Here is an 18,674-nt window from a genome sequence, read left to right as displayed (position 1 = left end):
TTCACATCTGACTGAAACAAATATATGTACGACTGATGCATATTACAAAATAACTGAAATTTTTAAATGCCCGATAAGTTTAGCAACTCTATTTATGTTCTACATAATGACTAAGAATGATGGTGTTAACCTTGTTCTAATTTAATGATTCTCTGTCATCCAAGAGCAAATATTAAGTAATAATGTAGTATGTGTGTTATTTATTTCCCTCCCCATCAGAGATGAGTGCCCTCTGGGCCTTTTTACACTAATACTTGTTTATAGATTGGGAAGTTCCATGTGACTATCACAATGCAGAAATAGATGGAACATTCAATAGGAGTCAATTTAGAAATTAAATCTTATTTTAAATAATTATATTGTATTATTTATTTTCAATTATTTCATATATTAATTTTCAAACAAAATTATATGAAAATGTTTTCAAAATAGCTTCTGCTCTCAAACTATGGTCTAAACTTATGTAACTACAGCATTCCCTTGCTATAAGGCTCTTCATTATGAAAGCATCCTTGTTATAAGGCAAGAATGGGATTGGATTCCACTGCATTATTCAGTAGTGCAATTACATCTTATAATGTACTCATTATAAGACTGTCTCACTACAAGGCCCACAGGGTTCCTGACATAATTTAGCAAAAGATTTAAGACCTTTTCCAGACCAAGAATAAAAATGTCCTGACCTAGTAACATGACAAGTTTATTGACCTGCACATCCAACATGATGCTTTAGTCTTAAGTTTGGAATGCCCTATTCAGGCTTTGACGTCATCAGTTTCTTCCCACATGGGTTATAGACACAATGTCCTGGCCCACACAGGCACACAAAAAAGATCAATCCAAGGATGTAAAATCAAATAAACTCCAATGAAATTAAAATGAATACTCACTTGTACAATACATAAATTAATTAATGAAATAATCCATGAAACAGTGTTAATAAAGATCAGAAATCGAATGACTTTTCAATGACCAGTTTTCAGTTTTCAATGACTACTCACAGTATCAGGTTTTCTGCTTCAGTTACTAATCTAAATACAAGAAACAAATATAAAATACAGAAATAAATGTAATATGAAAGGGAAATGATATTTAAAAAGAAAGTCACTGTAACCCATATGTTAACCACTGCCCTTTAGCTTCTATTCTTTCTTCTCCAGCTGCTACCAGGATTTTAGCTAATGGGGGGTACCCACCTGTTACGAAATAAAGGGCGGTAGAACAAAAAAGAGGGAAGTGAGGAAATGGCCATAGTTCACTATATACCTAACACTACAATATCCATCTTTATTCCAGCTACACTGTGTTAGAGTACTAATGAAATCAAAATCTTAAAAAGATGTTACCTCGAGTTATATACGCATTAATCTGTTGATTTTTCTATGTTAATCTGTTCCTCACCAGTGTATGAATATTTTCTAGCTCCAATAATTAGATGTAATTCATAGTTTTAAAATATACTGCCATCACAATCATCAGCCAGTAGGCCTATTTGCCAAACTGAATCATCCAATATCAACTGAGCTATGATTCGGCCTTTAGGATTGTCCAGGTTATCTAGTAGGTAGCCCGTATTTTAAACATGCATTGGTGAAACTTCCTCAATGCATGGTTCAAACTATGACAGAATGTCTTGTCCAGGACCCAATGTGACAATTAAACTTAGTGAAGGGAAAGAGTGGTAATGACATCATGTGAAAGGAAACAATGAAAATTTATGACTTTTTCCAGACTTTTTTGTCATTTGTAAATTTGCCCAGACCTTTTCAAGGCCTGGAAAAGCAATGTTCAAATTGAAGACTTTTTCCAGAATTGCAGACCCATATGGGAACCCTGGGCCCAACTTTATAACACTGTTCATGTTATAAGGCATCTATGGTCATGAATCCCATGGCATTATTCAGTTGTGCAATTACATTTTATAATGAACTCAACATAAAAATGTCTCACTACAAGGCTGTCATTATAATACTGTACATGTTATAAGGCAGGTTTGATCATGAATCTGATTATATCATTAATTAGTACCATTACATGTATTATTTACTCATTATAAAAATATCTCACTATAAGAAGCATCATTACAACACTGTTCCTGTTATGAGGCAGGCACAGTCATGAATTATATTACCGCAGTACAATAATTACATGTATTATGTACTCACAAGAATATCTCACTATAAGAAGCATCATTAGAACACTGTTCCTGTTATGAGGCAGGCACAGTCATGAATTATATTACTGCAGTACAATAATTACATGTATTATGTACTCACAAGAATATCTCACTATAAGAAGCATCATTACAACACTGTTCCTGTTATAAGGCATCAATGGCCATGATCATTCAATAATATGGTTACATGTATTATGCGCTCAGTGTTTCTATACTCTAAGTTTCCAATGAACAACATTATAATGAGCGAGTACTGTATGTCATCATATACATTATACATAAGTCTCCAACAAAGTAAACATCAGCAGTACAGAAAATACAATTTAGTAAACACATAACAATGGTGCAGACAGTATTTTTTAAAAATGCCTTGCATAAGAGAATCTTAGTGACCTACCTCTCTTCCTGTATATGCAGCCTTATGTAGTGGTGTGTCACCATCATTGTTCAGAATATTGACATCAGCATCATTCTGAAATAAGACAACACAGCTTGTGAGATCATTTTTATTCAAATCTAGCTAGGTGTTTATCAACAAATTATGATATTGTTTTGAGGCCAATTATACACTGAGATGATAAGTGTAGATATGCAGTTTCCATCCACATGTCATCATGCATGCACCAAAAAGTTCAGTAATTTCTCCAAGATATTCAGAGGTTAAATTTTCAGGGAAATTTTAACGAGTGGGTGGGAGGGGTTCATAAAAGAAGTGGATCTATGAAATGACCATGTATAGTATGTTTCAACGAATGTGTGTAATAAGTAACTTTTAATGAATAAAAATACAAGTTGTACATCATTATTGGTGTAGGGGCAGCAATCATGTTCTATGACAATCACACTAGTCATATGAATTAGAACTGTATGGTATGTAACAGCAGAGACATTACCACAGAATAATGGAATCTGCATGTTTACCATTGTGTTATTTATATTTCATTTAATTTATATTTGATTTCATTAATGGTTTTTAAGTTTTAAAATCTTATTATTTTTAATTTCATTATATGTCAAAGTAATAACATTTTGTTTAATGGAAATTTCATATTTTCCAGAAAATTCAGTTTGACATTGCTCTTTTCATAAACACCTAACAGAAGCACTGTTTCTAATTTTTACTTACTTTCCATCCTTGATTCAGAAATCACTGAGACAAGTAAACAACTTTCTATTTTTATTTTATTCTCTGAGTAAAATGATTGGTTTTTATCAAGGTCATACTGGAAGTACATGATTTTTAGATGTAGACAGCATCTATTTTGCAATTCTGGTTTTTCCAAAATTGCACAGTATTTAGATTTAATAATGATGTTTAGAGAGATATTTCTCAATTTGAACTTTTACTTTGGACACTGGAAAAGAGTTTGTTTGTGACCAGTATAGAGTTACATTTGAATTTTTATTCAAATCATTTGGATTCTAAAAGATTAGTTCTTTTTTCCTGGAATATTTGAGTGCTCATACAGAATTCCTGGACAAAGACATTTCTTTAAATTTTATTTGGAATTCAAAAACTGGAATTTTTTTTGTGAATCAACAAAGAACTTTAGACGCGTCCATAATACAAAGGCTACAGTATACGTCATTGCCATCAAGCTTGGAATTTTCATCGGGACTCAAACTTGAATTAATTAGAACATTTCACTACTAGCACTTCTAAAATTTAATTTATGGATTATTCTTGGATTAGGGGCCCTGAGTGGCCGAGTGGTCTAAAGCGCTCTTCATTACGGATCACTGCCATCTCACCTCTGTCTGTGTGGGTTTGAGTCTCAGATTCAGCTAATGTGGATATGTGAGAAAGCTTGACAGTAGCTTCTCATGGGTCGGTGGTTCTTTCCAGTGTTTTCTAGGGTTCTTCCTCCACCATTAATACTGGCCGCCATGTATAGCCCATCATGTGTTGAAAAATGGCATTAAACCCTACAACAACAAAAACAACAACAACAACAATTCTTGGATTATTTTTGGATTTAATTTCTTAAAACCGTCAGTTCTTAATTTTTCATTGTTTTTTTCCAGGGAAATAAATTATTTGTTACATTTTTCAAAGCTTGATGTTTTCATTCTTTCTTTTGTTACTGTTTATTAGAGTCTAAACATGTAACATAAGAATTGTATAACCTCACCAAGTACAGTGAGTGAAATGCTTTTAGTAACTACATAATCAATGAAAGCATCTCACTGACCCAAATGTAAAAAGTCATTTAGTAAGCACCTGATCTACCAGTCAAGTGATTACATGTGCAGATTGAGATTTTGTGTGATTTTCTCGTCTTCGCCCATTTTTAAGAAGATATTCATTAAATTCAGATTAAATTCACACAAATGACTGTCCTACACTGATACATGTGTTTTTAATGCCATGTGCGCACTTCTGTATGGACAGACACGACTATGTATGGACAGACACACCTATGTATTGACAGACACGACTATGTATGGACAGACACGACAATGTATGGACAGATATGACTATGTATGGACAGACACGACTATGTATGGACAGACACAACAATGTATGGACAGACACGACAATGTATGGATAGACATGACTAAATATGATGCTAACACGTTTCTCAGGATAATGTATGGACAGACATGACCTGATAAAATCTTAATGGATACTGGCACATAAAGGTTTAGTTCCACAGTGGGGACAGTGGTACTAAACAAATGTTCAATAGAATGTTGCATCTCACCTCTGAAAACAGCAACTGATATAGAATACATGACTGAATAAATCTGAAAAGAGCACCGTAACATTGTTAATGACGGTGATAACACCTTTGATGCAAAAAACAAGTTGCACCATTGTCTAGCCATTCACAGGTAAGACAAAAACAAAAACAGGTAAATAGGTACACAGGAGACTGAGCATACCTCCAATAACAATTGTACAACATCTTTGTGTCCAAAGTATGCAGCCAGGTGTAATGCACTGTAACCCCTTTTACCTTTATCTTTGCCTGAAATGAAAAGAAATGTTATCTTCACCTACATTTGTCTGCTATAATTCAAACACTTTTCATAAGCACAAATCATTTAGCAAGTTAAACAGGAAAAGGCGATTTTAACAACAGTATTTTACAAAAGACAAAACATAATTTTGATACCAGATATGGTGAATGTACTAGACTCGCAGAAATTCAAAGACTCTAAAACATTATGATATGTAATACATGTTATATGTTTAGTCCCTTCCAGCTCTGAGATGTAGAAATTGCACAGTGACACATCCTGATGTCAGGATAGATAAATAATGGTGACTGTAGCCATCATGCTTCCAATAGACAGCATGACAGAATCTCAAAAGGATGTGAGTTTTAATCATACTGTCAGATCAACCTGGGTCAGCTATTGTGGTGTGTCTTTTGGCAAGCCACATCACTCCAATCGTTTTGGCACTAAAATAGCCTACTTGCGTTGCTGTGCCATAAAGTATCCAATTAATCTTAATTGTTCAGATTTATAGGTTAGTTGCACCTTGGATTCCAGGGAAAGTAGGCATTGTGTCTCTGTATCATACAAATTCTGGAGGACACAGAATTTCAAAGATAGTAATTACCATAGTAACAAGTAGTGGAAAAAAAATGAGATACTCTTATTTGCTCAGAACGTGTTGCCACTTAACTTTTGTCTTCTGTAACTATTATATTTTCCATGGACTATTATGTTATTGTTATGAGCATTTCAAACAGCAGTCATGTGATAAAACCTTTACATATGAGTAAATTTTCCATTTCAGAGCTTGCTCTCATTAAAATAAAGTGTACTCATTTTCTAACATCATATAATATGATAATTCCTGTATTCTGTTAGCTTGTTTTCTTCTGGAGCTGATATTTCATTTATTAAATAATAAGCTGTGTATTTTTTTTCTTCAGTCTTATGCTCTAGAGATTTTGTCCCTTTTTTCTTTACTTCATTCTTGAATACATGTTATAGTGGCAGTCTTTAGTAACTTTGCAATGCAACTCAGGTGACTGCTAAAAGCCTTGCACATTTTGAATTCCAAAAATGTTGCTTGAATTAAATTAGCTTTATCACTCTTAGTTACTCTGTCCAATTCTAAGGGCAAATATGAACTGGGCTAGTATTTACTAAAGAAACAATATATTGTTTTAGTTTTCCTTGATGAAGAAAAGGGCCCAGCAGACATAGAAAGTCGAGATCTGGAAGAGACACGACAAACAAATTTTGGGATATCCATGATTCCATGTTAAATGTATAACACTTATCTTTTAGTATACCCAAACTGTGTGTGACTTAGACTAAATTGATCAAAAACTTGTCCAGAAAGGTTGCGGGGGGGGGGGGGGGGGGGGTACAGATGGAGGAGTGAGGAGCTGGGCAATATCAAATTCTTTCTTTCTGGAGTCAGCCAAATAATGGTTAAGTTTGCTAAGACAAAATTTAAATCTTTATGTGTCTGACCCATTTTATGTTTGTTTCCATCCATCGGTAGACACCAACATAGAATCAGATTCCATTATTCAAATTTTCCAACTATTGTCCAGAGTATGGCCCATTATGACATGCACCAAAATTTTCAAATGTGTGATCAATTAACCAATTAATGCTTGCACTGTAAGGACAAGTCACTGGTCAGCAAGTAATGTCATCATGATGTGTGACCATTACTGATGTGCCTTGCTATTACAATTAAATCCTGCTGATGACTAAATGGGATGTGACCATATATAATGTGCCTTGTTATTACAATTAAAACCTGCTGATGACTAAATTAGGTGTTACCATTATTGATGTGCCTTGTTATTACAATTAAAATCAGCTGATGACTGAATGAGGTCTGACCATTATTGATGTGCCTTGTTATTACAATTCAAACCTGCTGATGACTAAATGGGATGTGACCATATATAATGTGCCTTGTTATTACAATTTAAACCTGCTGATGACTAAATAGGTGTTACCATTATTGATGTGCCTTGTTATTACAATTAAAACCTGCTGATGACTGAATGAGATGCTGATGACTAAATGAGGTGTGACCATTACTGATGTGCCTTGTTATTATAATTAAAATCTGCTGATGCCTACATGGGATGTGACCATTATTGATGTGCCTTGTTATTACAATTCAAACATGCTGATGAGTGAATGTCCTGTGACCATTATTGATGCACCTTGTTATTACAATTCAATCCTGCTGATGAGTGAATGGTGTGACCATTATTGATATACCTTGTTATTACAATTCAAACCTGCTGATGAATGAATGAGGTTTTACCATTATTGATGTGCCTTATTATTACAATTCAAACCTGCTGATGACTGATGAGATGCTGATGACTAAATGAGGTGTGGCCATTATTGATGTGCCTTGTTATTGCAATTGGGAGCCCTGAGTGGCCAAGTGGTCTAAAGCGCTCTCCGTTACGGATCACTGCCATCTCACCTCTGTCTGCGTGGGTTCGAGTCTCGAATTCGGGCTAATGTGGGTATGTAAGAAAGTTTGCCAGTAGCTTCTCATGGGTCGGTGGTTCTTTCCGGGATTTTTCCGGGTTCTTCCTCCACCATTAATACTGGCCGCCATCTATTGCCTATTGTGTGCTGAAAAATGGTGTTAAACCCTACAACAACTGTTATTGCAATTAAAACCTGCTGATGACTAAATGAGGTGTGACCATTATTGATGTGCCTTGTTATTAAAATTAAAACCTGCTGATGACTAAATGAGGTGTGACCATTATTAATGTGCCTTGTTATTAAAATTAAAACCTGCTGATGACTAAATGAGGTGTGACCATTATTGATGTGCCTTGTTATTACAATTAAAACCTGCTGATGACTAAATAAGGTGTGACCATTATTGATGTGCCTTGTTATTACAATTCAAACCTGCTGATGAGTGAATGAGGTGTGTCCATTATTGATGTGCCTTGTTATTGCAATTAAAACCTGCTGATGACTAAATGAGGTGTGACCATTATTGATGTGCCTTGCTATTACAATTAAAACCTGCTGATGACTAAATGAGGTGTGACCATTATTAATGTGCCTTGTTATTAAAATTAAAACCTGCTGATGACTAAATGAGGTGTGACCATTATTGATGTGCCTTGTTATTACAATTAAAACCTGCTGATGACTAAATAAGGTGTGACCATTATTGATGTGCCTTGTTATTACAATTCAAACCTGCTGATGAGTGAATGAGGTGTGTCCATTATTGATGTGCCTTGTTATTGCAATTAAAACCTGCTGATGACTAAATGAGGTGTGACCATTATTGATGTGCCTTGTTATTGCAATTAAAACCTGCTGATGACTGAATGAGATGCTGATGACTAAATGAGGTGTGAACATTATCGATGTGCCTTGTTATTATAATTAAAACCTGCTGGTGACTAAATGAGGTGTGACCATAAATAATGTGCCTAGTTATTACAATTAAAACAGCTTTCAATAACAAATATAGATATTATTTGCCTATATGAACAATCAATGTTAAAAATTAACTGATTAAAATGGGATTCAGATAATCCATATGTCAGGTACATACAATCATCAGTATTAAAGAATTCAATAATCTACTAAATTAAGATTTTTTCAAGTGATTCCCAATGAATTTATAATATAATGGGTCAATAGCATTCCATATGGTGCTTTGAAAGAGATTTCATGATTTGGACAGGACATCAATAATGGAACCATTTTAAAGTGTTACAACATGGGTTATATAAGATGGATTCTAATGACTTTCAAAATGTAAAATCAAAAGGAAACAAGAATAAATGTTTATGCATACACATTTATTAACATTATCCTTTGTTTTGAGAGATACATGTTTTCCAGGGAAACAATTAATTTGAATGCAGAACTTCTTACAATAACCAATATGAATTTCTATATTATCATGCCTGCTGATCTGTGACACATGCCTAATGGTCTACCACATCTGCCTACTGATTTATCACATCTGCCTAGTGATCTATCATGCCCACCTAATAAAATATGACACCCAACTAATGATCTAACACATCTGCCTACTGATCTTTCACACCTTCCTAATGATCTATCACCAGCACTTACTGATCTATCACACCTGCCTAATGATCTATGACACATGCCTATTGTTCTATCACACTTGTCTAAAGATCTATCACACCAATGTACTGATATATTACACCTGTCTAATGATCTATCACACATGTCTAATGATCTATCGCACCAACCTAATGATTTATCATGCCTGCCTACTGATATATCACACCTGCCTTTAGATCTATCACAACTCATCTATATCAACTTGCCTAAAGAGCCATCAAACCCATTTAGTGATCTATTACACCAGTCTAATGATCTACCAAACCCACCCATTGATATATCACATTTGCCTAGTGATACATCACACCCACCTACTGATCTATTAAACCTGCCTTATGATGTATCACACATGCCTAATGATCTGTCATGCCTGCATACGAAACTATGACACCTACTTATTGATCCATCACATCTGCCTACTGATCTATCACACCTGCATAATTATATATTACACCCACCTAATCATCTATCACACCTGCCTAATTATATATCACATCTGCCCACGGATCTATCACACCCATCTACTGATCTATTACACCTGCCTACCGATACATATCTACCTAATGATACACCACACCTGCCTAATTATCTATCACACCCACCTACTGATCTATTATACCTGCCTACTGATACATCACACCTACCTAATGATACATCACACCCACCTAATGATCAATCACATCTACCTAATAATCACATCTTCTTGCTGATCTATCACACCCACGTACTGATATATTTACACCAACCTACTGATACATCACAGCTACCTAATGATACATCACAGCCACCTAATGATCAATCACATCTACCTACTGATATATTACACCCACCTCCTGATCTATCACACCCACCTACTGATCTATCACACCCACCTCCTGATCTATCACACCTGCCTACTGATATATTTACACCAACCTACTGACACATCACACCTACCTAATGATACATCACAGCCACCTAATGATCAATCACATCTACCTACTGAAATATTACACACACCTCCTGATCTATCACACCCACCTCCTGATCTATCACCTCCTGATCTATTACACCCACCTCCTGATCTATCACACCCACCTCCTGATCTATCACACCCGCCTACTGATATATTTACACCAACCTACTGATACATCACACCTACCTAATGATACATCACAGCCACCTAATGATCAATCACATCTACCTACTGATCTATTACACCCACCTCCTGATCTATCACACCCACCTCCTGATCTATCACACCCACCTACTGATATATTTACACCAACCTACTGATACATCACACCTACCTAATGATACATCACCTACCTAATGATACATCACATCCACCTAATGATCAATCACATCTACCTACTGATCTATTACACCCACCTCCTGATCTATTACACCCACCTCCTGATCTATCACACCCACCTCCTGATCTATCACACCCACCTACTGATATATTTACACCAACCTACTGATACATCACACCTACCTAATGATACATCACCTACCTAATGATACATCACATCCACCTAATGATCAATCACATCTACCTACTGATCTATTACACCCACCTCCTGATCTATTACACCCACCTCCTGATCTATCACACCCACCACCTGATCTATCACACCCGCCTACTGATATATTTACACCAACCTACTGATACATCACACCTACCTAATGATACATCACAGCCACCTAATGATCAATCACATCTACCTACTGATCTATTACACCCACCTCCTGATCTATCACACCCACAGTGTGTGGGAACATTACTTTCAGGTTGGAATAAAAAGTGAACAAAATGAATAAGTAAAGACAAAAGAGTTTGAGCTTTGTTCAAATTCCTAAGTTTATTTCCATATGCATCAATACAAATTTTGTGAATAATTCGCAGTTACGGAAAAAGCAACAAGTTTGGAGATGTTTACGGTGTATGAATTCAACAAATAAGGCTGGCCCTACACATGAATGTTTCTGCCACAAATTAATTTGTTAAGTACCTTGTGCCTTCATTCCAAACGACCATGGTTTTGAAGAGTTATCAAAGTAAATCTAGCTAAGTTGCCAAGTAAACACTTAATTACACTCAGAGAAGCACTCAAGGGCATTACCATTTCAACCAACAATCATGTTTGAAAAGAAAAAGAGCATCTCACATCAATACTGATTACCATGAAAATGATTTAAACAAGAGTCCTGCAAAGGTTCATTACACACTACTGTCTGAAATGAATTCTTCTGGAGATGAACAGAATACAATTTGTTCTTTCCTACTGCTGAATGTTGAAGCCATCATTGAAAGATCACCATCTTTTCCATTTCAGACAAACTAGCCACCCAAAGAAAGACCTTTGCAGAAAGCTCCACATTTGGAGACTGTTCATTCTGGCAGCTACATTTAAAGACAGACTGGTACTAATTTCATTCAAGATCAGCAAGATACAATAATCTTAGGTGAGAAAAAAATATCTGACTACCATATATATACTTACTTTTTTACTGAAAATTTGATTAATGCAGCATAGGGTCATTTTATAAGCACAACATACAAACAAAATGTGAAAAATCTAGGGTAATGTCAGAAACTCTGGATATCTGCATCATACAAATTTACTGTCAATTCAAATATTTTATATTTCCATTCAGAAATGTATATATGGTATGCACTGTGTTTAACCATTTCATGGTAGTATTCCTTACACAAGATATTTATCTCCAGTTATTTGCAATTTAAAAATATTAAAAAAATTATAGGTAAATTAAAAACTACCCAATGCAAAGTGATGTGTCTGTCAACGTAGTTTACCATGGATGTTTACTAGCAGGTATATTGCTTCCTTTTTCATGCCTATCAACCTGTATTTTCATTAATATTTTTGTTTTGCTGCATAACTACTGTGTTTGATGCAGCAAACGTTTTGGTTTAAGTTGTATTTTACTTTTCCATAAGTCAGGTTTAATTCCAAAGTGACATTTCCCAAGTTTTCTGCCAGTGCATATCTCCTGATAAGCCCTTCCTTTGTAAAGCCAGCACTCGCGTTGTTTTCAGATTGACAATATTTTTGATCAAGCCATGAATTTATGAATGCACACTTCTAACTGACTGAGTTGAAATCTTTACATCACCTTAAATGATCAGGAAAGAAGTAGAAAGCTTTGTAAATAATTATGATGATGACGATAATGTTGATGATATCTATAACAAATACTTAGGCACTGAGATGTGATATCTACCCTTCCAGTTTATATCGATTCTAATTTTTCCTTCCTTAGCAGTTTTCAGAAGATCCTGCAACACAGATTTTTGCCCTCGTCTTGCACAATGAAGAAGTGTTTCCTCAGGGGAGATTACTTCTTCATTGAAAGTAACATCTTCAACATTATTTCCCTGTCCTTTTTCATCCAATCTAGCCTGATGAAGTAAGTCTTCATCGAGTCTGTCCTGCTTAACTAAATTCTCATCTATGTCATCCTGCTGAATTAAGTTTTCATCCATTCTGTCCTTCTGAACTATTCTTTCTTCTAGATCTGGGCTGCTGTCATCATATAGTAATATCTGAAATTTAAAAAAGTCATGATATATACAATGTATATGGAATCCCAAAATGTCATGATATAGCAATATCTGGTATCCAAAAGTTCATGATAATGCAATATCTGGAATCCCAAAAAATCATGATAGTACAATATCTGGAATCCCAAGGATTGTGATAGTAAAATATCTAGAATCACAAAGATTCATGATAATGCAATATCTGGAATCCAAAAGATTCATGATAATGCAAAATCCGGAATTTTAAAAATTCATGATATAGCAATATCTGAAATCCCAAAAATTCATAATGCAGCAATGTCTGGAATCCAAAAGACCATAAAATATAGCTATTTCTGGAATCTAAAACATGTCATCAACTTCAAAATGATACAGGAAGAAATGGAAAAAAAAACAGCTTTCACAAACAGTAAGCAATATACTGGCAACTTCAAAGCAACAGGTACAAGACATATTCCTCCTCGAATTGAGACTAGTCAATATCTTTGTTTGTTGAGCTAAAGATTACACATTTTTCATTGAAAATTAACCATGCACTAAGATGTGTGTGTGTGTGATTTGGACTTTTAATGAAGTTTTAACAATCTTTCAGTCATATCGCTATAATGTATGCAGTGAGGCCATTTAGAGTGAGGTTTAGCACTGGGGAATCATGCTGCAGACATGTAGCATCATGTCCCACTCAGTTACATTATCCTGACACCAGGCCAACCAGTTCTAACACTAAACTCTTAGTGCCAAGTGCAAAGTGAGACAGCTGTTAGTACTATTTTGACAAGGCTTTGGTATGACTCAGCCAGGGTTCAAACCGGCTACTTCCTGCAAGAGGTGGATGCTCTAACCACTTAGGCTACCAAAGTGGTCCAGGCATTAAGGATTAAAGATCAGTATTAACACTCTTCATCTACCTGAAATTAGTCCCCTTTATATCTCTGAGTAAAAGTTTTAGATTTCCTCCTAATATGTTTCAAAACTAAAACCGCTATCAGATGCGTAATGTTAAAATTAAAGAGTCATTTCATCCATTGTAATATGTCTTACATATAAACTCCAGTATTGTCCAAAATATTATAAGCAAACTAATGCCCAGTTTCAATTTTTGGAAAAGTTTGGGAAATTTAGTAAAACTGGAGTCAGGTTCCCATTCCTTTATCAATGACTAAATTGCCATCCTCCCACTCCAGCACCCTTCTGCGTCACTGTGCACCACATTCCAACAACTCCTTTCTTGCTTCCCTGTGCATCCCATTCCAACAAGTCCTTTCTGATGAACTATGCCTCCCATTCCAACAACTCCTTTCTGATGAACTATGCCTCCCATTCCAACAACTCCTTTCTGATGAACTATGCCTCCCATTCCAACAACTCCTTTCTGATGAACTATGCCTATTGATCACTGGCACATGCTGTCAATTTATTATAGAGCGCAATGCACTCAATAGAAAATCAAGCCATTTGTGAATGATTGGTAATTAAACCTGGGTCAATTAGCCAAATTAATATGCATCATAAAAACCTCATAGTTTGGTTATTACATGCATCAGAAATGGGTATAATTTAAATCCAAGTGCCAAAACATTTGGGTATGCCTCTACTGAGAACCATGTACAAACTGAAAGTATTTGGATAATATTTTCTTTGCTATGCTTATTTGAATTCATTTGGCCAAAATACATGGCCTGTTGGTGATGAATCTTAACTGCAACACTGTGCAAATATGCATGCCATACCAACTCAGCCTCTATGTATGTGATATAAATATCATCATAAATAATTTGTTAACATATATAACAAGTTATTCAATAGACTCTGCTCTTTAAGAAGTTTTTACAACAAAATTTAAAATATCTATTGCTACTATTCAACACACTGGCAACAATGTAGCCATTTAGGTTATGCTGACTAACCAGTTAATATCACCTGATATGCATCATACCCTAAATTAAAATGTTCACATTTCCTTTTGTGGATATACGTAGGTTTGTTTGGTTTTATGTGGGGGTTTTAAGGCCTTAGAATAACAGTGGTCTCAAGTCCAAGACCTGCAGTTTTCCCAGTCAGGCCCAAGAGATAAACTTGTCAGAAGTACAACCGTCTTCCCACTTTTCCAAATAATGGAAATCAAAATTATTCCTCTGCAGTCTCAGAACTGTCTGTTAAACAAAATGTAAAAGAGAACAAATATATCTGCAATGTTACTTGAAGCCTACTAACACTTCTGCTGCTCACATGATAAAATGAACAACATGTGCTGAAAAGAGGCAGTGCTGAAAAGAGACAGTGCTGAAAAGAGGCAGTGCTGAAAAAGAGGCAGTGCTGAAAAGAAGCATGAAAAGAGGCAGTGCTGAAAAGAGGTGCTGAAAAGAAGCATGAAAACAGGCAGTGCTGAAAAGAGGCATGAAAACAGGCAGTGCTGAAAAGAGGCAGTGCTGTTTTACTTCAAAATTTACATAAGGTTCCCCCATAAGTATCAAAGTCCCAGGACTTGAAGCCTAATCTTGTTAAATGAGGTTTCACATTATTGCTTTATCACACTGTAGTTGTAATTATTCTCTGCTACAACCTGGTGTTTGGAACTGACAAATAACATAGAATGACTTGCTGGTACACAGGGAGTAACACACTCATATTCATTTATGATTCATACACTGTTACAATGGTTGCAATATGTACACTATTACAATATAAACACTGTTACAATATTTAATACTGTTACAATATTTATTTACACTGTTACAATAGTTGCACTGTTACAATATGTACACTATTACAATATAAACACTGTTACAATATTTAATACTGTTACAATATTTACATTGTTACAATATATGCACACTATTCATACCATGTATTCTGATATGACTTGAAATGAGCACAGCACAATCTATACATTGCAATGATATGTAACCATTTGTCTATTTTCTGACAAATACAGTACTAAAATTTTTTATAAGTTACATCTTCTGTTGCAGTTAAGATTCATCATAACACGCCATGTATTTTGGCCAGATTACTTCAAATAAGCACATCAAAAACAATACATCATAATTAGTTCTAACTGCTGGTAGTAACAAAATTATGGTAAATGTTAATATATCCAAAAATGTATTCAACTGCCACAATTTTAGTAGTTTGTAAAACTTTAAAAAAACAAATTCAAAAACACTTGAATCTACCCCTTAAACATGTACTGTATTCAAAATAATACTTAAATTGCCTGTTTAATAAATCACCATCTAAGTAAATTCAAGAAGTAAAATTTTATCGTAATAAAACACAAAACCAATGGCATAAAAGAATTGTCCCAATCACGTATATGCAAATTTTGTCAGATTATCTGTTGGGAGCTCACCTCTTGGGAATTGCCTTCTATCATTGAAAATAAGTCTGCATGAAAACTAACGTAAGATAAATATCAGTCAATGAATAAATTACATGACAAAAGGAAATGTGCTCAGTTACTCACGAGTTTATTTTTTTCATGGTTTTTCAAGAAACATTTTACAACCAAGATATCTGATTTTCAGTACAGCATATATAAGATTTCTTTTGACATTATCTGAACACAATGCCATCAACAAATACGAGCCATTGCATTCAAAAACATTTATTAAGGTTGTTTCAGAAAAACTTTAAAATGTTTTTGACAATTTTGGATGCAATTTAAGATATTACACACAAAAAAAATAGTTTATTTTCGCGACAGTTTTTATTTGTAAAAAAAAATGATTTCAATTTGCAATTATCATTATTTGATAAAGGTAATGCCAGTATTTCTAATTTATTACAATGTATTGATTATACAGTGTTCATTAAAAGTCATATGGCAAACGTCAATGGTGTCGAGAAGAAAGTTTTATGATAAATTGCATTATCGCAAAGCAATATCATCGGGAAGAAATTGGTTTTATCTTGTGGTACAATTCGCCATATTAAAAACGAATACGTACTTACTTTCTATATATATCGTCATAAATAGGATACACCGAAATCTGTTTCTAACTAACAGAGGTCATCACAGTACGCTACAACAATTGTCAGCTGACCAGCATCATTAATTAAGACATAACGTTGCAAAGTTATGAGGAAGTTTTGGTGGTTAGTACATAAAGAAGCTGAAATTATCATACATAAACCTCTGACCAACGAAACTGGATGTTTTGCCTCCTGTTTATAAGATCAAAATAACTTTCATCTATTTTCAATTTGTATTCACTTGCCACCTACTTTCTAAGGGAGATAACTTAAGCAGCATTGCATTCGGCATATCTCAGTCTTTACGAAACACAAGTCACGGGATGGGTGGGTGTAAAAACGCTAGTGCTGTCGAATCCTTCGAGGGTACTAGAATACGGGTGCCAACACCAGGCAGGAAATCAGTATATATATATATATATATATATATATATATATATATATATCCATGTTCAATTAAAACACGGTTCGAGTCTAAGATTCAGCCAATGTGGGTATGTGAGAAAGCTTGCCAGTAGCTTCTCGTGGGTCGGTGGTTCTTTCCGGGGTTTTCTCTGGTTCTTCCTCCACCATTAATATTGGCCGCCATGTATAGCCTATCATGTGCTGCAAAATGGCGTTAAACCCCACAACAACAACAACAACAACATCAATTAAAACAATAAAAGGTCAACGTGATGAAACTCTAGTTCATGTACACTTTATTAAAAGCAGTGACTATCTAAAGCCGTTAGTTTCACCATCCTAACCTCCACCCCAACGCCTCCTCACCCCACCCCTGTCAGCCCCTAGTGAATTTTGAGTCATGCACTTATCGTCACCTAGACCCATTTTCTTAAGAAACGTTTGAGGGTGCACATGTTAACTATATTTACTTTGGAAATATTCATACTCGAGTCCGTAACTATGGTGAAATGTCCGTAAAATAAGGAGAAACATATCAAGACATGTGGTCAGAATGTCCGACCAGGAATATGCTTGCTAAAAAAAATGGATCTCACTCAAAGATAACATGACTATTATTATTCGGTAGCCTAAGAATTATAGTCCACAGTAACAGTTTTCCAGATTAGCTTGATACTAACCGTATATCGGTTTGTCTGTACATTTTACCACCATTCATTGGTCCCGAGACATGGTTGCAACGACACATTCAAAAATCCAGTACGCTCTTTTCTTTATGTGTTTTTGACAGTATCTTGCTACGTTGGTATGGGTGGTGGAAAATTTGCTATAAGGTCGTATTTCATTATCCATCGCTATGCTTTTCTGTTGGTCGATTAGTCTCGGGTCGGAATGGGCAACATGTATTCCCCCCTCCCAAAAAAGACACATAAACGTACACACACACAAATGTACAGTCAATTGTCCTTTGAAATTTGACCATCGTTTTATTCTTGCACATGTTTATTGAGTATTATATACACTTTGAGTAAATAGACGAATAGACTTTTGCTTTGGTGCCCTTTCAAGGAACGTCGGGGCCCTTCTGACATTTTGGAAACACCGAACCCCCACCCTAGCCACCCAAAACTTGACCTGATCCGGCTCTGAATCTGCCATCTAATGGACACAGTGAGTGAGATGGAGGGGAGAAGCGGCTTTCTTACATTTTAATATTTAAAAATAACCTGTTTGTAGAACCATATAGGTTTTGGCAGTATGTGTGTGCAGTCTCGACAGGCTGTTGCAACTATGTATCATTGTTGTTGTGAACACTGTATACAGATCCCACGAAAGTGTTGTATTCATGCTATTACTACCACCGACGTTGTTGGATTTTACATGGTATAAGTTCAGTTTAGAAGTTTTCATCAAGTCCAAATTCTCATTCTCTCTCACTCCGCAAATGTGCGTGTATTTTGCCCCTAACACGAGAGAGACAGACAGATAGACTAA

At 35.3% G+C, this 18,674-nt stretch overlaps 1 protein-coding gene across 1 annotated transcript in view; it reads right to left on the bottom strand.

Annotated features, from left to right (window-relative positions):
• Positions 1 to 17,031, bottom strand: part of LOC149784136 (oxysterol-binding protein-related protein 1-like) — a 191,990-nt gene extending 174,959 nt beyond the window's left edge. The window contains exons 1-4 of the mRNA XM_089932232.1: positions 16,755 to 17,031; positions 12,482 to 12,803; positions 5,063 to 5,148; positions 2,574 to 2,648 (exon numbers count right to left, since the gene is read on the bottom strand). Coding sequence (XP_089788358.1) covers positions 2,574 to 2,648; positions 5,063 to 5,148; positions 12,482 to 12,743 — 423 coding nt within the window. The 5' untranslated portion in view covers positions 12,744 to 12,803; positions 16,755 to 17,031. The remainder of the gene's footprint in view (positions 1 to 2,573; positions 2,649 to 5,062; positions 5,149 to 12,481; positions 12,804 to 16,754) is intronic.
• Between the last annotated feature and the right edge of the window lie 1,643 nt (positions 17,032 to 18,674).

This window comes from Sinohyriopsis cumingii, chromosome 14 (genome assembly GCF_028554795.1).
Source record: "Sinohyriopsis cumingii isolate HCF-2022 chromosome 14, ASM2855479v2, whole genome shotgun sequence".
Taxonomy (NCBI): domain Eukaryota; kingdom Metazoa; phylum Mollusca; class Bivalvia; order Unionida; family Unionidae; genus Sinohyriopsis; species Sinohyriopsis cumingii.
This window is presented reverse-complemented; position numbering and strand designations above follow the sequence as displayed.